Source organism: Gopherus evgoodei, chromosome 18, assembly GCF_007399415.2.
Source record: "Gopherus evgoodei ecotype Sinaloan lineage chromosome 18, rGopEvg1_v1.p, whole genome shotgun sequence".
Classification (NCBI taxonomy): domain Eukaryota; kingdom Metazoa; phylum Chordata; order Testudines; family Testudinidae; genus Gopherus; species Gopherus evgoodei.
Genome location: NC_044339.1, coordinates 12,039,643 through 12,061,088, shown reverse-complemented (window position 1 = coordinate 12,061,088; position 21,446 = coordinate 12,039,643). Strand labels below are relative to the sequence as shown.

Sequence of the window (21,446 nt, the reverse complement as noted above, 5' to 3'; positions counted from 1 at the left end):
TTAGTTTATATAAATAGTTGTTATGATATGTATTTTCTTCCACCTCTTCCCATCCAAGCATCTACAGAATAAGAATGGCCATACTGCGTCAGACCAAAGGTCCATCCAGCCTAGTATCCTGTCTGCCAACAGTGACCAATGCCAGGTGCCCCAGAGGGAGTGAACCTAACAGGTAATGATCAAGTCATCTTTTTCCTGCCATCCATCTCCACCCTCTGACAAACAGAGGCTAGGGACACCATTCCTTACCCATCCTGGCTAATGGCCATTAATGGACTTAACCTCCCTGAATTTATCTAGTTCTCTTTTAACCCGTTATAGTCCAACCTCCTCAGGCAAGGAGTTCGACAGGTTGACTAGCCGCTGTGTGAAGAACTTCCTTTTATTTGTTTTGAACCTGCTGTCTGTTAATTTCATTTGGTGGCCCCTAGTTCTTATATTATGGGAACAAATAACTTTTCCTTATTCACTTTCTCCACACCACTCATGATTTTATATAGCTCTATCATATCCCCCCTTAGTATCCTCTTTTCTAAGCTGAAAAGTCCTAGCTTCTTTAATCTCTCCTCATATGGGACCCGTTCCAAACCCCTAATCATTTTTAGGTTTAGTTGCCTTTCTGTGAACCTATTCTAATGCCAGTATATCTTTTTTTGAGATGAGATCACATCTGTACACAGTATTCAAGGTGTGGGCGCACCATGGATTTATATAAGAGCAATAAGAGATTCTTTGTCTTATTGTCTGTTCTTTTAATGATTCCTAACATCATGTTTGTTTTGGCTGCTGCTGCTGCACACTGCATGGATGTCTTCAGAGAACTATCTACGATGGCTCCAAGATCTCTTTCCTGATTAGGTGTAGCTAAATTAGGCCCCATCATATTGTATGTATAATTAGGGTATTTTTTCCAATTTGCATTACTTTACATTTATCCACGTTAAATTTCATTTGCCATTTTGACTCATTAGAATGAAGTCAGGGCTGGTCTACTCTACAAAATTAGATTGGTTTAACTACATTGCTCAGGGCTGTGAAAAATGTCACACCTTATGTGATGAAGTTAAGTTGACCTAAACCCTGGTACTATTTGGGGGTAATGGGTCAAGCATGTCTAGGTCTGCCTCCTCAAAGGGGGGCAGCCATTGGACCCAGGCTGCACCTGTATATCGAGGACAACAAATGGAAAAAACAGGGACAGAAGTGATGTCAAAAGTTGAAAATGAAGAGATCTAGATGAGAATACACAGCAAAGGACCCCTGACAGTAGTACACCTCTGCGGGTACACAGAGGTCTTTCGGGAATTACATCAACTCATCTAGATATTTGCCTAGTTTTACAACAGGCTACATAAAAAGCAGTAGTGAAGGCAGAACAAACTAAAATTCCGTACAATGACTTGTATCAGAGGGTAGCCGTGTTAGTCTGGATCTGTAAAAGCAGTAAAGAATCCTGTGGCACCTTATAGACTAACAGACGTTTTGGAGCATGAGCTTTCGTGGGTGAATACCCACTTCCTCAGATGCATCTGAGGAAGTGGGTATTCACCCACGAAAGCTCATGCTCCAAAACGTCTGTTAGTCTATAAGGTGCCACAGGATTCTTTGCTGCTTATACAATGACTTGTTTATACTGCTCTATATACTGTACACTGAAATAGTACAATATTTACACCCCAATTGATTTTATAGTTATATGGTGAAAATGAGCAATTTTTCACTGTCTGCAATGATACTTGGGTATTTTTATGTCTGATTGTGTAAGCAAGTTGTTTTTTAAGTGAGGTATAACTTGGGGGTATGCAAGATAAATCAGACTTTTGAAAGGGGTACAGCAGTCTAGAAAGGTTGAGAGCCACTAGCCTATTTCCACCAAATAGCCATCCATTCTCCTCTCCAATAATCTCTCCTTACCCTCCCCTCCCGGGTCAGGTTTCTTGTATGACAGAATATAGCATCTTCATGGAAAGAGCTATCTTAGTGCATTTCTAGAACACTCTGTAAACTTTCCCACACTATATAAAGACTTCATAGTAATATAGGCTACTATAGTCAAAGGGTCAGATTGGGCTAGTATATAGCAGTGCGATACATCACTATCTTCTTGCTACTGCCTTCTCATTCTCCAGAATATAAGATTAAGGCCAGAAGAGACCATAACAATTGTCTGACCTCCTACATGACAAATCCATCACCCAATGATTCCTGTATTAAGTCCATAACTTCTGGATTAGCCAGAGCATATCTTTTAGAAAGACATCATGTGATGGAGAATCCACCCTATCTTTCTAAGTTGTTCCAATGTTTAATTACTCTCCTATAAAAAATGTCCAATTTCTAGTATGAACTTACCTAGTTGCAGATCCAATCCCTGAATCTTAGACATTTGTCTGCTAGATTAAAGAAATCTTACTGTCAGTCTTTCCCCCCATGTAGATACCTAGGCCATGTCTACACCTAGTGTTACAGCAGCGCACCTGTACCACATGTGGTGAAGACACTCTATGTAGATTAAAGAGTTAGCAGCATAAAAAACCAACCCTGGGAGCAGCATAAGTTCTGTCAGCAAGAGCAGCTCTCCCACCAACATAGCTCTGTGCACACTAGCACTTACTTATGTCAGGTATGTCAGTGTAACTTCTGTTGCTCAGAGGGGTGAAATATTCAATAAGGTAAGTTTTGCTGACGTAAGTGGTAGCGTAGACATAGCTTTAGACCATGATCAAGTCACCTCTTTAACCTTCTTTTTGTTAAGATAATTAGATTGCAAGCCCTGCTCTGTCACTGTAAGGCTGGGGCCTGTTTTCTGTGGGAATACAGTCACACAGAATCGCCCCAGGAGTAAACTTCTTTCAAAAGCAGACATGAGAAGTGTACACGAGTCTTCCAGTAACTGTCTCAGCGCTGATACATGCAGTAGTGGTAACATCTCCCTACTTCTAGTCAGTATTCCCCTACTTATACAAATAAGTTTATTGCCTTTGCGCCCTTAGCCAGTTGCATCATACTGTCAGCTCATGTTCAACCGGTTATCCCCGTAACACAAAGCCCTGTAGAGTCACTTCTTTCCAAAATACTGTCCTCCACCTTGGGTGACCTACATTCTGGTTTCTACTATATATAAATCTTACATGTAATTGTATTAGAGTGCATGTTCTTCAAGAGATTGCTCTGTAGAACTCAGTCATTTCCTCCTCTGCTGTTTGTCGTCTGTTTTATCAGGCATGGTAAGTTTTCTTCCAGGTCGTTAATAGAGGTATTAAACAAGATTGGACCAAAAACAGCTTAATGAGGGGGGCCCCCACAAGCAACACCTCCATTGGATGATGATTCCCCATTGACAATTAGCTAAGGATGTGACATCCAGTTGATGGCTTGCTACTGTTAACTCTCTACTGCAGGATTCAGGACATCCTGTCATCAAAAGGCAATACTGCTTCAGCCCCTGACTGATGAGCCCCTTCTGCTCCTGTGGGTTTTATATTAAAAAACAGTTTCCCCAACTCATTTAAGCACAGGAATATAAAAACAAACCCATACCTATCTAACTTTTTAGGGAGCACACCAAATTAATGTTGTGGTAGCATTCAACTGAACTTGTATGTATTAAACTAGTGCAGATGTATGCAACTGTTACATAACATTTTCTCTTTCCTTGTAACAAGATTATGTGACTGTAAATTTTTATCAGAGGGAATTTAGGGAGTTGCAAGTTAGTCTTGGAGCCCTGGAAGCTTCTTTACTACATTTTCCTCTTTAAATCCACACCTATTCAAAAGGTCTGTATTGTAGTGACCAGCCATCTCAGCATAGGAGGGTCTGAATTATTTGGAATTGAGCAGCATTTCCCCTTCAGTTGGCCAAAAGTATCTTGAAAAGCAGCATATAGGGTCTCCAGCCCTTCACAGAAGTGAAGGACTAAGAGACTAATGTTTGACAATGCTGTGAAGGTAGTGTGACCCAATAGGGTTCCACTTACCTAAGACAGAAACTGCCGGCCCGGGGCATGGGTAACTTGTGCATGGAGAAGTGTGCAAATGAGCAGCTCTGCTTTCAGTGTCAATCCAGCTGTGTGTGGGGTACTTGGTTAATCCTCCATGATGATATTTTAGCAGCTAGTCATTTTGGGATGTTGGAGGACTGCCAAAATGAAGATGATTCTAATGTAATAGAATAGTTAGATGCCAAGGTTACAATGCCTAAATACAGGCAGTGTCCTGTATTTATCAGAGGTTGCCAAAGGACGCACAAAGACTTTAACATTTAAGCACTTCCAAAAGCAAAAAAACAAAATCAATATTCTGAGATTTAAGGAGAACTCCATGTCTTCTCTCATGTTGCTACCTATATGTAGAACCACCACCTTGATCCTGTATGCCATGCAACCTCGCTATCCATTTCCCCCCACCTATCTTTCAATTGATTCTCTAATGATATCCCTTAAAACAATTTTAAAAGTTATTCTGAACAAACCAAACCTTAGGAAGTAGGGTACTGCAACTGTACTATGCAAACAACCTCAGCCTTATTCTACATATCCCTCCTTCCTTCCCTCTTCTCCCCTACTTCTCCCTCTCTCCCACCGTTCTGAATCAATTTAGAAGTTAAGTTCCTCTGAACAGGAATTATCACATACCATATATACTTGATATTACAGAAATATGTTAACCATCGCAATTTGTCGTGGGGATGTTCTATAATCAGGCTAAAGCTTTGGATGTATTGCATCTCTACTACACAACGCATGTGTTGTAGCCAGGTTATGGGACAAATGTTTAACTGTAGTGTAGATACTATCTTAAGAAGTTAGTATACATTTTGTAATCCCATATGTTAAAATACATCCTTTAATGTAAAGAGTCAATCGGTAACCTCTATTTGCCTCCCTGAATAGAAGACCTATTAAAAAAAAATTTCTGATGTCAGTCATTATAGGAGTCATAAGACAGAAAAAATGATCTCTTTAAAAACAATACAGAAACTAACATACTCTTCAGTCAATTACTGTTCCAAACAATAAAGCTACAGCCTTCAAACAAAATATGGTATCAGTCCAGTACCTTTTGAAAGGGCTCATGTTACTGGACTCCTCTTACCAGGTGTCTCTCTGCAGGAAGCTATTGTTGCTGACAGAGACTGATATAGTGGAAGAAGAGATCAGAAGAGAAAAAATATTTAAAAACGGAGGAGTTATACTAAAAGGTATTAAAAAACCTCAACCCTGAAATAATACTTACCTCTCAAAATCCTCAGAATGGGACACAAATGTTGTTCTCTCACCTGTAGTTAGAGCTTTTTATTTTTCTCTCTCCATGCTGAATTTTCATCTAATTTTTTAAAACACAAATAGGAAGGCTGATGATTCATGCTGTGTATCACACACACCAAAAAGAGCAGTTTTTCATAATTTTAATATTTAAGGGCATTTTGAAAATGTGTTAATGCCAAGACATTTTTGGCAGTCTGTTTGGATGCTTTTTACCGAGATTATTTTGCTGCCTCGGGAGAATTCAATTTTTAGAGTCTCTGAAATTGGGATTGTTACAACAGCTCTTCCATTATTTTCTACCTGTCTCCAGTCATGTTGCTGTAATGGCTGAATCTGCTTTCCCCAAGATAATTGTACCAAACTGTCTCCAGCGATGACGACAGAGTAATAATTTCCTTCTCTTCTGCTATTCTAATCAGATGAAATTCATCCCTGTATGGGGGGACACCACAATACATATACATCACTTTAATCCCACTTAAATCTTCAAAAGATGGGGTCTTTCAGAAGAGGTAGTAAGACTCATCTAGTGCATAGGCCATTGAGTTCAGGTGACACATGCATTTACCTCATGCTGAGCCCTTACACGAAGGTAAATGTTATCCACAGCCAGCATTGTGTTCTGAGTGGAAGACGGGATGGACACTGGAATCAGAAGACTGCATGTGCTTTGGAAATAACAGATGGAAATGCTGAGTTTGAGATAAGAGTTCTCACTGAGCAAACTCGAAGTGTCAGGAAGGAGTGGCTAGTAGAAATGTGTAATTTCAGAGGAGAAACCAGACAGGAAATCTCACCCAGGAAAAGATAATAGAAATATACAGATGATCCTGATTTTTTTCTCTGGAAAAGATCTGAACTGCTTCCCCAACCTGTTCTGTCATAACATAAAAATAAAAACATTTCCCCCTCCTTTGACTAAAATCTTGTCTAAATTCTGGTGAAGGAGAAATGAGTTCAGGGGGTGATATTGTTAATGGTTTGTTTGTTTTGTAAAGCATTTTGTATATTTCTTGCACTACACAGACAATTTAGATGACATGGCATAGGGATTTAGGGTCAGAGCCAAAAATTATTAGAACAACAGATTCCTGGTCATTTGCACCTAGATCTGCAATTTTACTGTGCATTGTAAGAAATGTCACCTGCATCCACTGATGTCACTCTGTTGCATTTGTATTCAAGACTGTTCCTATATACAGCATTTAAAGGGCTGGTGGGTGGATGGTTGTTTTGTAGCTTAGGAAGTTCCAGGTTCTTTTGAATTGACACTGTGTGAGTCAGTTACATTAACTATGTGTTGTCTATAACTGCTCCATATTACACCACTCAGAACATAAAATCACTAATTACCTACAAGTTGACACAGGGTCAGGCTGCAGAGTTGAAACACATGAGAACATGCTTGAAGTATGGGGATGTGTCAGTCTGCAATTTTGGTTAATTCCATTAGTTAAACTGGAGCTAGTCATGAAGTCTGGCTCTGGACTCTCCCAAATGTCAGGGTTCTTTGGATCTGGATTTCTGTTCAGGTCCATTTCTAATTATAAGTTTAAAACAATAAACAAAAAAATATTCACTTGTTAGTGTTGGGAGAAATTTATCCATGACTTAATTTCAGTGACTGCAATGAAGTTATACCAGGGACCACTTTGGCCCATTCAATTTACCCTTCTTCCCCCAGAGTATCATCAGTCAGGTGAGCTAGCTCATACTTAGTTCACACAAAGAGATAGTTACAAAAGTATGTAAAATATACTGACAAAGAAAAAAACCCAAACACTTAAGAACCTGCATGTAATTCCACTCCATATGGTGACAGTTTAAGCCTCCAGGTATCTTGTCCTCAAATCCTTTTTATCCTTTACAGAAAAGCCATTACCCCAAGGCACACTCAGGGAGCATACTGAGCTATTCCTTTTTGCAATCAACCCTTAGGTACTGTTATATTTATTCAGTTTACAGACTTGTATGAAATTTGGTGGCGAGCATCCTTAAAGCCCTTTCTCCTTCTGCCTATGTGTTTGTAGACCATTTGTCACCACACAGAAATTCCTATAAATGACAACATGGGATTTGTTTAAATCATGGTTTTAAGACCTAAGGTAACTAGTATGAGGTTGTTCCTAATTAGTTAAAAAACGTCTGTTATAGAAAAATGACGCATGAACAAATGGTTCACAGGATCTTTGAGGGGAATTAAACACCGCCAGCTGTCGCCAGGGAAAGCTGTGGGATACGGTGACGACAAAACATATCTGACATTAATAATTTATAATAGGCTTTTAAAGATAGGATTTTTTAAGAAGGCAGTGTCAAACGCTTTAGGTACCAGATTCAATCTTGCTTAGATTATTTGTTTACTTCTAAATCTAATACTCTCATCAACAAGAACCTGAAAACCATGACAATGGCAGTTTATAGGTTCCTCTAAACCTACATTTTATTCTTGCTTTGCAGGTTCTGCAGCAATGTTTAACTAGCAAGTAATGTTTCCACATCTGTACTGACAATCATGCTGCCATGCAAAGAATCACTATGAATGCAAGTTACAATTAATTGTAGCTGCTAAACAAAAACACTTATGCTCATGTCAACTTGATCCAAAAAACACATTGTGGGTGGGGGGAAGGGAAATAAATGTTTGCTCAATAGAAAAAGACAAACGATAAAATCCCCCTCCCCATTTTAAAGCTTCTGAGAATGTGTTAGAAGGAATGCAGATTAAAACAAATAAATATTGAACACTGATTGAGAGGAGCAAAAATAAATCTTGTACTGGATATAGAAATCTTGGGTACCAAAGTTTGCAAAATGAAACTGTGCTTAATAAAGGACTAGCATGATAGTACAACTCTTCAGTTTGTTGGTCTACATTCTGGAATGCTCAGTTTAAATCTATGATACTGCGGTGAGAGACACTGCCTTACAACATTCAACAGCAACCCCTCCAGTTAACTCAGGAGGAAAATTCAGTTCTCAAGGGAGTCCCATCCATTTCATCTCTGCCAAAAGGACAGTGCTGCAAGACGAGGCCTGGAAAAATACAAGCAAGCATCCTCAGAGCTCCAACAGATATACAGAGTAAAATCACTCCACACAAGAGATGTAATCTTAATTTAAAATATAGTTTCAAAAGCTAAGATTTAATTACAAAGATAGCAGAAAGATTTTGGGTGTTAGGATGATGCTGAGTGACTGGGTTTCAATCTTTAGAACCACTCAAGTTTTAGTTGTGGAGTGGATGTGAAATTTTGCAGTTGGAAAGCTGAGAGATTGGAATGTGATTAGAATTTCTGTGAAAGATGAACAGACCATCAAAAGCAATATGCAGACTCTGAGGTCTACTAAAATTAACATTGAGACATATTGATGCAGTGGGTAAATACTGATCTTAGTTTTGCCATAGTGAATAAACAGAAACCTTGACGAACAATAAAGACTGATGGCCACCAAAACATGAAGGCCATATCTGTATTGTTGCACATGTGCTGAACAAAAAAACATAGGCTGAAGCTGGAAATAATTTATATGGTTGAAGGTATTTAACAATTGTGAGTTCTTCCTTATCAACTAATGAGAGAGAGAGAGAGAAAGATCCAGCAAAATTATTATTCACCTCTGATAGATAGGCAAGAAGCAGACATTTGCATATCATCCAGTTGGCCCATCAGAAGTACAAATAATCATTTTCACTGAATTTAGTTGCATTTGGGATGCATTTGTTTACACAGGTGACCTGCATAGTTAACATTGCTCCACACCGCACTATTATTTTCTTTGTAGAATCTGAACATAAATTTCCTGACATGATTTTTCTAACCAGTTCCTGAATGAGGATTTTCTTCTGCAACTACTATTTTTCTACCCTGCAGGAAGCCTGGCAACAAGATCAGCCTGAGGAGAATGCTAACCAAAACAAGGAACACAACACTGAACAGAAAAGACACTAACATTACAATTTTCAAGAGTGCCCCTTGATTTTTGTACCACCTTGGGCCTGATTTTCAAGAGTAATGAGTATCCGTGTCTCCTTTTGAAGTTGTTGGTGCTTAGCACTTATATCAGAACCTAACATGTCTCAAATGGAGCACCAAAAGTTGAGGCACCCAGAACTAATTACCACTTTTGACTATTTTGGCCTTGTGCAAAATGCTGCCACCTCTAACACAATGGAGTATTACATGTTAATCACTCTGAGGACCAGAAGCAAGAGTGTCACGCAGCACAGGCTTCCCTACTGCCAATTCCAAAAAAAGATCTGTGACCTCATCCTTCTTTATTGGATGACCTCAGACAACAGTGGTTCTGAAAAAATTTAACTTGAAATGGTCTGCTAGGATTAAAAATCTTGACACTTTGCTTACTACATTTGTAAATGGAGTTTTGTGGAGCAGGTAGAAAACAAGAATTTATTCATGCATGCAAGATTTTTCTACATTCACTTACACTGCAAATATCTGGCAATTAACCACATAACTGATCTGTCTGTGTCTAGCCAAGTATCAGGAAGAAAGGAGTACACTGCACTGAAAGCCCTTATTAGCAGACTGTGAAGATAGTTGTATTTTAAACCCAAATCGGACAACAAATGTATCCTGGGCTGATCTGATTTAATTGTCTTAATGCTCCAAAACTATACATGTAAATGTAGCTTTAGGAGGAGTACAGACTGGAAATTTGTAATAGTTTAAAAACCTCACAGCACCTTTTTAAAAATGTTGATTAAATGACAATTTCAGTGGGCCAAAAAACTGCCATTTCTCCCATCCATAACTCTGTACTTTCCTTCAAAGGAAGAACTGTGAGTCTTGACCTGCCTCTTATTAATTCACTCATTGCCTTCGCTCAAGGGCATATGTTGAGCTTTCTCTTCTTTCCAATCCATTTTTTCCTAAAGTAGCATAGGCTAATCTATATAGAGCTGGAAAGAGTTTTTGAACAGATTGTCACTACAAATCAGTTTTTAGCATGAAGCAGTAAGACATACATTATGAATATTTAAAGCACTCAAATATAACTTTAGATTACACAACAAGTTTACAAAAGCTATTTAAAAATTCACAGGAAAACAAATGGCCATGAGACTATGTAACGAAGATGCCAGTTTGTCGCTCTAGACAACTCAAGCTGTCTCGTACTCAAAAATGCCCTTCTAAAGAGAAGACTACAATATATTTTTTGTACGTGTAACTTGCTTTCATTGGGCCTAATCCAGCACTCACTGTTGTATACTAAAAACCTTCCAAAGGGCCTAACTGCCTAGGAATCATTGAGTTTACCCTTTTATAGCTTCTCCCAGCATACCTGTATGGTAACTGACCCTTGAAATTTGGAAGAAACAATCAGCTGCAATGCTAAAACAATTATTTTGCCTCTGCCTACTATAGCTAGCCCTTCTCTCTCTTCTACCTAATAAGTGCATAGCTTCTTTTAGGTTGCTTTCTTCTTTCTTATAGTTTAAAAACTATAGATTAAAAAAAAATCCTCTCTTTCCATTTAACAAGTGAAATATTGAAAACTACCCAGGATCCAGAGTAACATATATTTGTGAGTAAAATTACTGACCTATGTAAGAAGACATGGTCTGTAAACATACTGAACAAATTAATTCTTGATGTGGAATTACATTGAAATAAGTTTGGAGATGCTGTTGCACTAGTAATTTATTTGACTCACTAAAGAGTATGTTACAGTTTTGCAAACTCGTGATTTTAGTTAGTCTTGGGATAGCTGATGTTTTTATTAAAGCAGCAACTTCTGGAGTCATGTGACTAAGTGAGACTTGCAGCTTTAATTTTAAAAGTAATTTTATAGCTTTCAGTTAGAGAAAAGCTTGAAAATGTGAACCCTAAGGACTTACAAACCAGAAGGCATATACAAAGAACCTAACGTGTATTAGATTTTAAAATCTCATGAGTTTGCGCCAAGCAACTCTTTTGGGCACCTGCCTCATGAGTTGGCAATACTGATGACAGTAGATATATCTAAGAGACTGGGTCATGAATAGCTGGCCTAAAATACAGATCCTCTCTCCATAAAACTCTTCCAGGATTACAGTTAAGGTAGAAGTGCCTGTGGGGGAGAGGAGAGGGAGAACAGCTCCTCTTCCTTTGCTAACTTCAGAATTGAAACTACCCTTCTCTTACTAGCCTGGGAACAGTTCTCTCTTCTCCCTGCCCAGCAGTCAGAGTGGCACCTCCTGTTTAACAGCCAGCAACCCCCAAACTGTCATGTAGGATTTTATAGCTGCTCTTTTCCCTTCAGCAAGGAAACGGATGAAGAAAACATTACTCCAGTGTGCAGTTAGAAACCACAATCCTGCTGGGAGATGGGGCTTTGTCTGGGGGCTGCAAAAACTGGGGCCTTGGCCTGGAGATGGGCCTGCTGCGAGGTGACCTGAGTTAGTCACAAGGACGGAGAACTTCCCCGGTGCAGTGGCCTGTCCCACAATTCGTTACCCTTATCATGGGGCGGGCACCCTTAAGGATGGGTGGCAGCAGGCTGTGCTGCAACCAGAGGCTCTGGCAGAAGTAGGCCTCGAGCCACACCTCTGCCAGGCAGGGTCTAGACCCGAATCCCCTTCACCAGCCCCCCAGTCCCCACCTTCCCCTCAATCTTCCCTAGCCCTGGGCCCTGCGGCGGTACCGCACTGTCAACGGCCGCCTCCTCAGCCGCAGGGAGCCGTAGGCCCAGGCCAGTGCTCCTCCGCAGCCGGGCGGGATAGGAAACGAACCAATCTCCCCTGGCTTCTCTTCATAGGCTAGGGGAGAAAGGAGAGTAATGTCCTTAGGACGCTGATTGGCTAAAGAGATGAAGGGGCGGACTTTTAACGCCGTTTCGCAGTGGGATTGGTCAAGGAGGCAGCGCAGCCTTTTCTTCTCCCCCCATGAGTGGGACGAGCCCATTCTTCTGTGTCGGGCTGTGATTGGAGGAGCGGCGCGATGGATTAAGTACTCATCCGCGCGGGGATTGGGGGAAGGGGCGTCGCCGCGCTGGGATTGGCGGCGGGTAGCGTTGCTCGGCGATGGGGGCGGGGCGCTGCCGTGCTGAGGGATCGCCTGAGTCAGTTGGCAAGAGGCGCTCCGAAGCGGCGCAGCTGCTGCCGGCTCCTCCCGGTGGTTCCTTCTCCCTGCAGATCCGGGGGTGCCCGGGGCTCCGTGATGGAGCTGGGCGGCCCTTTTCTTCTTCTCTCCCTTCTTCTGCGTGTCTCCGCCGGCTCCTCCTTCTCCTGCTGACGGCGCCGCGGACCCCTCTGGACGCCGCTGTCTGTGGCCTGCGGCCCCGCCCGAGGTGAGCGCTGAGGGGAGCCCCTGGGGGTGGTGGGGAAGCCGCCCGTGAAAGGGGGTGGTCCGGGGGGGAGAGAGCAAGGGGACGGTTAAGCCACCCGTGAAAGGGGAGGTGCCATAATGCGGCGGGGTTGGGCGGGGGCCGCTTGTTTACCCGGGGGCTGCGGCCTTGGGGTAGCGTTGGCAGGGGTTGGGGGGAGCCCCCGGGCGGCTATGGCAGGGGGCAGCTTGTCCTGGAGCTTTGCTGGCAAGGGAGCGTGCCCTGCGCTGCCCGTGCAGCGGCCCAAGGGCGTGGAGCTCGCCTGCAGCCTTTCCTTCTCCCCGCTGCGCCTGCCAGACCCGGCGCACCGGTCTCCCTTTCCCCCAGGAGAGGCTCGGTGCCAGAGCCTCTGCTATCTCCCCGCCCGGCCGCCCCCTCGGAGCTCGGTCCCCGGATCCCGCTTCCTCCCCAGAGTGCGGGTGGAGCTGCATCTCTGCATCCTCATCTTCCAGGGTGCATGTCGGAGGCTGTATTTGCTCCCTCCAGGGCTGTGAGAGAAGGATGGTCCCAGAGCATCTGCTGGGGAAGGTTGTGTGGGGGGCGGGACCAGAAGGGCAGGGGATTTACTGCAGTTTTGGACCTATCCATAATGCTGGTATCGTCTGTATTCGGTTCAGCAAAATTACCAGGGCAGCCATATTGGGATGATGAACGGACAATCCTCTAGGAGCTAAATCGGGAGGGAGGGGGCAGGAGACGGAGAATGACAGAGCCGTGGCAGCTGTGGGGGTCACTGAATACAGCCGCTAAATCAAAGGTGTGGCGTTAGTATCAGTCACTGATGTCAGTTTGAATTTTGCACCTAATTTTTTTTGTTTTGTTTACAAAATGCAGAATTAGTCTTGGAAGTGAAGTTATGTTCATACTCTGTTATTCAGTGTCTTTCACTAAGAGTTTTTTTTCTTATGTGTGCTGGCCTTGTGTGAAATCCAGTGCTGTGTGGTGATCAGTTGTTTGTAATTCTATATTTATTTTCTTTTGCATTCCTGGGGGGGGGCAGGTCATTGTAATGACAAGGCTTTTGACACTGTGTCCAGGTGCCTGTATTCAGTATTTTAGCTGGCTTCAGCACTTTCATTTAAATTGAGGGGAAAAAAATCTAAGTAATTTGGCAGCCTGCACTGCAGCAATCCAGTTGATGTCTCAGGCTGGTATTTCTGTCTGGTTGGTGGAGTACCCAAAATTGGAGTTCTTATGGTCCTCGTGAGTCTTACTGCTTTGAGCAGCTGCTCTGCTAACTTTCCACAGGCTAATCTCTCTGCTTGCCCCTGATATCTTTTTAATGATGGTGCAGTGATTAGGTTACAGTTACGTAGGAGCCTGTTCTTAATTTAAAAGGTAGCACACTGTGCTAGGTAAATCCTAAGAGATGTCGAACTAAGAATTTGTTTTCAGTTGTGGTGTAATCACCGGTGGGTTAATCAGAGGTGATACAATAGTTTGTATTTTTTCAAATAGCTAACCTGTCTAGTGATCCTAAGCTCCATGTGCTACTTGAAGATGTTTTTTTGATTATCAACTTGGTTTTATGGTGTGTAACTGTTTTTCAGCTTGTCACTATTTATTCACCCAAGTCCATAATATCGTTGTCCTCAAGTTCCATTCTGCTCTTAGTTTCCATGTATTAAAAATAGATGTTCTTTTTTGAACTTTATTTAAAGGGAAACGCTCAACTAGTTATAGGCCTCAAGTCTAGGTCTTGTACAAAACCCCAAAATTTATGAAGAAATTTTTGAGACTTTAAGCTTTAGCGAAAAAGAAAAAATGTAAATCCTTTTTATGAGGATAACTCAAACATAGTACTAGTAATAGTGCGTTAGAACCCCAGAGGATATCAACCAGTGTATTATTTGTCACCTTGCATAATGTGAAAAATGGTAAAAAGCAAATTATTCTAAAATTTGCTTATTAATAAGAAATTTAGATATTTAAATGCTGGGAGGTGAGGATGGAATTAGTAGTAGTTTGAAATATGTAAATATGAATCTGATAGAGAGGAGGGAGCAATCTGGTTTATTTCTATCCTGACAAATAACTAGTTATATGCTCAGGTGTTGCTCACCTTTAAGATTGAGAACCAGGTAATGGTTCATGTTAGACATAAGAGCTATGACTGTGCAATTAATGACTTAGGGGAGAGGCAATTGTTGAATTAGTTCTAAATGGCTCACAGGATCTGGTCCAAGAGGTGAATATGACTAAAATGCTTAGTAATAGTGAACCTAATGTAATAGGTTTCTTTAAATTTAACATCCTTGTAACAGAGCAAATACTGATCTCAGTAGCATTTAGCTCCAAAAAGGGGAACTACTAAAAAATTAGAAGCTAATTAAATGGAAACTAAAAGGAGGAGTCACAAGATTGAAAGACACCTGCAAATTTCATGGAAATGTCACACAACGCACAGTCAGCCTGTGGAAGTAGTTGCCAGGGGATGTTGTGAAGGCCAAAAGTATAACTGGGTTAAAAAAAAAAAAGCAGAGAAGTTTGTGGAGGATAGGTTCATCAATGGCTATTAGCCAAGATGGTCAGGGATTCAGCCCTGTGCTCTGGGTGCTCCAAGGTCTCTAACTGCCATAAACTGGGACTGGATGACAGGGTAAGATGAATCACTGAGAAATTGCTCTGTTCTATTCATTCCCCCTAAAGCACCTGGCCACTATTGCACGACTGGATTCTGGGCTAGATGGACCATGGGTCTGACCCAATATAGCCATAGTCTTATTTTCTTACGCAAGTATTCAGTCTTTTTCTTCATTTTTGTCCCAGTTTGAACCCATGCAGAACAATGCCTAAGAATAGACAATTAACAAACTCCTTCCAAGTCATTAGGAAAATGATTCATTCTGAGATTAATCTATTGGTAACTTTCTGTGGAGTATAAAGAACAAAATGTGAACTTGTGAATCTTAATGGCCTAAACATTTATCCAAGTCTACGAACTCCAGCTGCTATTTTCTTGCAAGATGTATCTCTTATGACAACTCCATAGGGAGGCTGTGTTCTGTAGTGGTAAGACCCTAGCTCCTGATACTGTCTGGGGTCTATTTCTAATTTACCTCTGGCTGCTGTGTGATACCATGGGTAAGTAACTTAACCTCGCTATGCTTCAGTATGTTAGAAAGTCATGAATCCATCTTAAGTGTTTTGAGGACTGAATAAAATTGCTGTATAAGTACAAACCATTGTCCCTAATTTCAGCAAAATTTGAAACTAATGGAGTCTTAGGCTGCAGGCTGCATCAGTGTATTGGAAAGCGACCTTGTTTAGTGAGACAGTAATGAGTGTGTATGGAATCCACTTGTAACCCTAAGCAAACAACTTGCATTTGTTTTTTAGCTGTGAAGAGTAGCAAAGCTGAGACTGAAGTAAAATGAGGTGCAATGTAACCACAACTGTAGGAAAAGAGTCTGAAAACATGTGGGCAATTTATAATCAAAAACAGCTCATCGATATATCCTATGGACTGTTTGGTTATTTTAGTGACCCAGTTGTGTGTGAACTTGATTTTCTTGATTTCTGCTATTAGAACAGGATATACTTCAGCCTATGGTTGAGTCATGATGTGCTGCATATGACAGACATCCTGTCAGTGTGTAGAGCCTTTTAATAGGAATAAGGATCATCTATTTATAAAATATGTTAAATGTGGTATCTGAGAATATGGCTCAAGTAATAATGGAAAACACAGTATTGTTTTGAGGCCTTTTGGTGTCCTTGGAAAGCTGTAACGAAACTCATCTGTTGCTGTTGAAGAAAGCATTGCAAAAGTATACCAGGGAGCAGTACCTAGCTTTTTGTATTCCAGTTGTAGATGGTTGTATGCTGATCTGGCCTTGCTCCCCATACCTCTTCTTCAAATCTTCTTCTGTGGGACGATGAACTGTTCTGAGATCTCCAGCTTCTTCCATTTTTATGAATTTTGTTGTCTGCAGCATTGCTTCTATCAGTGTAGAGGGGGCTCATTCTCATGGAGGGAGTTATTGAAAAAAACAGAATATGAAATGTTCTTTTTTGTAAAATGTATTTTGTATGTTAGGCTTGGAGCATGCAAAGCTCACTTAATAGTGTTTCATCTGGGTTTTGAAGGAAGGGAATTGCTTTCCTTTGTTAAACACTCCAGCAGGAAACTTCCTTGTTTAAAAAAAAATTCTGATCCACCAATAAGCAACATCATTCTAAAGAGAAACCAGAAAGCATTTTGTCCTTGATTTTTTTTTTAACTGCAAAAGGGCCAGCAGATGACTTGAGATTTTTAGGTAAATGTTTGAACTGTCTTCTTGAGGTTTTGATGGAATTGTGTACTCCGGTGGGAGGGAAGAAACATGACCCAAATCATCTTATGCTCTAAAGAATTAATAGAGTGGAAAAGTTCAAATGAAGTAAAACACTTGCCCTGCAGTACAAGTGATGGATTCTAGAACTTCCGTTGCACCATTCTGCTGTTGTGATGCTTGTAAATATGTCACAAAGGGAGGAAAGCCGGCCAATCTGGCAGCCAGATTATATACCAGGGAAGGTTCTAAAGGAATAGTATTGAGTGGTAGCATTGTCCTCACTTCTGAAACTGCACATCCCGCTCTTCATAAAGTTAAAGCTTGTACGTTTTGCAGTCTTTTGATCTTACTTAGCATTTTTATTGGGGAGAGGGGGCTGGTGTTCTTCATAATTTTCACTTCACCCATTTAAACCCAATGTAAGTGAAGAATCCATTGGTCTCTGTAAATCAAGATTCCTGATGATGGAAACAGCCTCTTATCACACAGGTGTGTTTCTGTCACTGGAGAGAGGTGACTAAATGGTGCCTCACACATCACTATACCTGCTACAGGGACTCTCTTATGCTGTAGAAAGTTACAAAATAGCTCTTAACTAGAGGATACAAAAGTACTTTTTTGATCTTAATAGTAGAACATGTAACTTTTTTGATAGTGGAAAGACTTTCAATCCGCTTGCTCTTAGTTCCTGTTTCATGGAATGTGACTCAATAATTAACACTGAAGAAATTGAAGCTGTACCATGGCTGGAGGGGAGCCTCAAATGTCTGACTTACTTATGCTTTAACCAGCTGCATCTCAATAGGCAATGATTTGCAAAGGGTACTTTCTACTAAAATTTTACACATAGCTGCAAACTGTCTACTAAAATGCAGTCTAATGCAGGGCTCTGAAGTTCCAGGCATAGGAGAAGAAGGGACAGTAATTTGACTGCTTCAAATAACGTAGTGGCTTAAAAATGCTAGGTGGCCTTACGTCAAAATCAACACCAAATGGATCCTCCATCTATCCCTCAATCTTGAGTAAATACTAATTCTATACAGAAACTAAAGGTACTTTAGTGAGAGTACCAAATATTTTTTTTCTTCAATTTGAAACTAAACCAGTGTTAGCAGTCTAAAGGAAAAATAAGCAACAGTGCAAACCAAACATTTTTACAAAATTAAACTTTAGAAGTTTAGGAGATGTACCTTCTAAAAAAATCCTCTTAGCTGATGGCCTTGCTTGCTTACTTACCATGGATTTGCTAGGACTTGTAGTTATCTGCTTAACAAAATGTCAAAATATTTCAAATTCTTTATCAGGCTGGTTGGGGAAATAGAAAAGAACTGCTCTGCAAAGTGCCTTGTAAAATTTCAGATAGCACATTCCCAATCAAAGGCTTTCTATCAGCTCTGTGAAATCCAGTTCTAGTTTTGTTATGTGAGAATGTACCATATGAATATTCCATGTAATCACCTTTCTCCTTTATTAAGTTGTTTGTAGCAGGTTAATCTAGGGAGTGCTGAATCTTCCCCTACATTGGATTTCATGACCAGTTCAGTGAATTGCTTCTATTGAGGCAGGTTGCTGTCTTAAGCAGCAATACACAGGTTGGGGTATGTGTGTGTGTTTGGGGGGGGGGTTATAAAAACAGTCATCTGATATTTGGATAAGGAATTGTGACAGTCCTGCGTTTACCTGCCATGCAGGAATGTTCTGTAGTGTTGGACTACAGTGAATAACCATGTGGTTAGGGTAATCTGCTGTATTTGAAATACAGAATCTGCATCACTCTGCAGATCATCATAGGCCATTCAGAGTTGCTCTGATTGGATTAGCCTTTACTCTGTGGAAGAGCTTTTCCTGAGACTTGGTTTAAATTCTGTTTTGTCTTAGCAGCAGTTGAGAACGAGGTATCAACCCTGTGCATATCTGTGACTTGTCACATTCTGTCACTTCAGTTATATTGTTACCCAGTTGAATGTCATTGATTGTTACAGTTTTAGTTTTCTACTATAATCTCCTGGTTAGCTACCTTGATAAACTGTTGAGGAGGAGGAACATTCTTGTTAAATAACTTGTCCTGTTTTCTGGGATGTGACAACCTTTCCCTCACTGTGATGCAGTGTCCTCCTCTGCCATTAGTAGTAAGGTAAAGTAATGCAATTTTAATTAAATCTGTCTGTGCCATGTAAAAATATCATAGAATGAATTAGCCATGCCTAAGACTTGTTTTTTTCCAGCTAGTGAATCACTTTTGTACTTTTTCCTTCCCGGTCCAAACCTGGAAAAAAATGCTCAAGAAAAGAGTTCAAACATTTACCTAAAAATCTCAAGTTATCTGCTGGCCCTTTTTCAGTTTAAAAAAAAAAGGTCTCTTTCATGGGAGATTCAGGGTTTAGTTAACTATGGGATCCATTTCTGGATGCTGTGACCCATATATCCACACTTGTAGAGATATATCCAGCACAGACCCAGCCTTGGCAGAAAGAATTTGGGCTTTACATGTTTAATAAAATAATACTTAAGGAGAGATGTCGGAGGTTCCAGGCTGTGCTGGTTCCAGCCTGCAGTTACCTAGAGTGGACTTGCCTCCTGGTTTAGAACTGGATTCAGTGCGTTTTTTGCACTAAAAGTGCTCAATCATTTATATGTGACGAGACTTGAGCAATAAGTATTTTTATTGTCATTTGAGCAGATGAGTATATTGTTTGACATCTGATGGGTAAAAATTTTAGGTGGAAATCTCTTTGAAAGGCAATAGTCTTTTGTTTCTCTGTAGAATAGTGTCCTTGAAGGTCACTAGATGTGCAAGCGGTAACCTAAGATTTTTATTTACTTTGAACAGAGGAAATCCCTGGGTGTTGGCAGTGTTCTCTAAGCTTCTGTGCTGTGAAATGAGTGAACAGCACAAAGACCTGGGGTCCTTTTCTCTGATGCTGTGGGCAGAGCAAGAGTGCTAGTCTCCACTTTTTCTGGGAAGAGAGGCAAGGAGTGAAAACACTTATTTGTTCACTTCAAGAGCAGTCTGCATTGGGTGACATGGGCAGTGACTAGGAGCATGATGGGGATATCTCTAGCTCTGGATTCTCTGAATAGACATACAGTTTTGGGATGTGTTAGGCTTCCTTTCTCCTTCTCCATTAATGTAATCTCTTATGAATGTATTTTGAAAGTAACTGAATCTCACTTTCTCTTTAGAAAACTCCAAGAGATCATAAAAAGGAAAAAACCCTTTGCATCTGATTTCTGGACTCAACACTATAGGAAATCAAAATGTCAGGAGCTTCTGTGAAGGTGGCTGTCCGGGTCAGGCCCTTCAATTCCAGAGAGACCAGCAAAGAATCCAAATGCATTATCCAGATGCAAGGCAACTCAACCAGTAAGTTTAATCTGACCTCCTAATGGAATCTACCTCCCTTGGTTCTGCTTCTTTGTCCTCTTCTTTGATCAAAGTAAACTGACTACTGTGCACATGACAGCATCTGGAATTACCCTTTTAGGGAAGCTTCTTCCTCTTGCAAGCCTCTTATGGGTGATTTCATTATTTTTTTGTTTAACCAGAGAAGGCTGAATCCTGGGTATCTTCATTTTTGTGGCAGGTAATATTATCTGGTGGTGAACTGAGGGCTTTGGTGGAGGAATATGATGTTGAAGTGAGTTTTAGGACTTGTCCACACGGTTAAGTAATTTGTGCTATCAGGGTGTGATTTCTAAAGTTCCGTAATGTTTGACATTAATTGGTTTGTGTAGGCTCCCCTGGTGCACACTAAAGGTTCCCTAGTGTGCTTTAACAGAGTGCTGTTTGAGTCAGTTAATCAAATGAGGTGTTACCTGGAGTTGCGATAGTTTTGGTCTCCAGGACCATCTTGCCCCTGTGGTTCTCCTTCATGGTGGGCTGACTGAGGAGGCCCAGAGTTGGAGGGACAGGTAGTTGGGAAACAAAGGGGGAGCTGTTTACAAAATGTAAACTAAAACAAAAAAACACAAACTCACCCTTTTTTATGTAACTCTTAATTTTCGGCCAACTTTCTCTGAATACTGGCTGCTTCCCTGCCTTTGTGTTCCTTGGGGCAGACAGTCCAACATTATATTATTGAGTAACCTCAGAAATAAACGTACACCATTTATTTTCATGTTATTTACTTGTGTTTAGGTAACCAGTAATTAATATTCAGTAACTGCAACTCTCCCTCCTTTTGAGCTAAGCTTCTCCTTCAGACTGATCCTGCACTGAAGTGTTAAATCTGCTTGTGACATCAATCTAGTCTTATGGTAATGGCTGTGACATCACCAAAAGAGATGGGCCATGTACGAGAGAGCCTAAGTCCCGGTGTACGCTGGGGGGGGGATCAGTCTAAGTTGCGTGAATAATGTAGCTGAAGTCGACTCACTTAGATCAACTTACCATGGTGTCTTCACCGCGGTGAGTCGACTGTTGCCCCTCCCCTGTCAACTCTGCTTGTGCCTCTCACAGTGCTGGAGTACAAGAGTCAATGGGAGAGCACTCAGGGATTGATTTATCGCATCTAGACTAGACAGAATACATCGATCCTCACTGGATTGATTGCTGCCTGCTGATCAGGCGG

General features: G+C 41.0%; 1 protein-coding gene and 1 long non-coding RNA gene across 7 annotated transcripts in view; one reads left to right on the top strand and one right to left on the bottom strand.

Annotated features, from left to right (window-relative positions):
• Nucleotides 1-988: 988 nt before the first annotated feature.
• LOC115636785 lies at nt 989-11,979 on the bottom strand. Its single transcript, XR_003997051.1, has 5 exons — nt 8,200-11,979; nt 6,623-6,809; nt 5,570-5,701; nt 1,625-5,327; nt 989-1,399 (listed from the first exon to the last, which is right to left on the bottom strand). It is a non-coding gene; the product is annotated as an uncharacterized LOC115636785 (long non-coding RNA).
• A 365-nt stretch (nt 11,980-12,344) lies between these two features.
• The window catches only part of KIF1B (kinesin family member 1B), a 145,235-nt gene continuing 136,133 nt past the window's right edge, over nt 12,345-21,446 (top strand). For all 6 annotated transcript variants that reach the window (XM_030537400.1, XM_030537398.1, XM_030537399.1 and 3 more), the window contains exons 1-2: nt 12,345-12,562; nt 20,059-20,239. In XM_030537400.1, the coding sequence (XP_030393260.1) occupies nt 20,134-20,239 (106 nt within the window). In that variant the 5' untranslated portion in view covers nt 12,345-12,562; nt 20,059-20,133. The remainder of the gene's footprint in view (nt 12,563-20,058; nt 20,240-21,446) is intronic.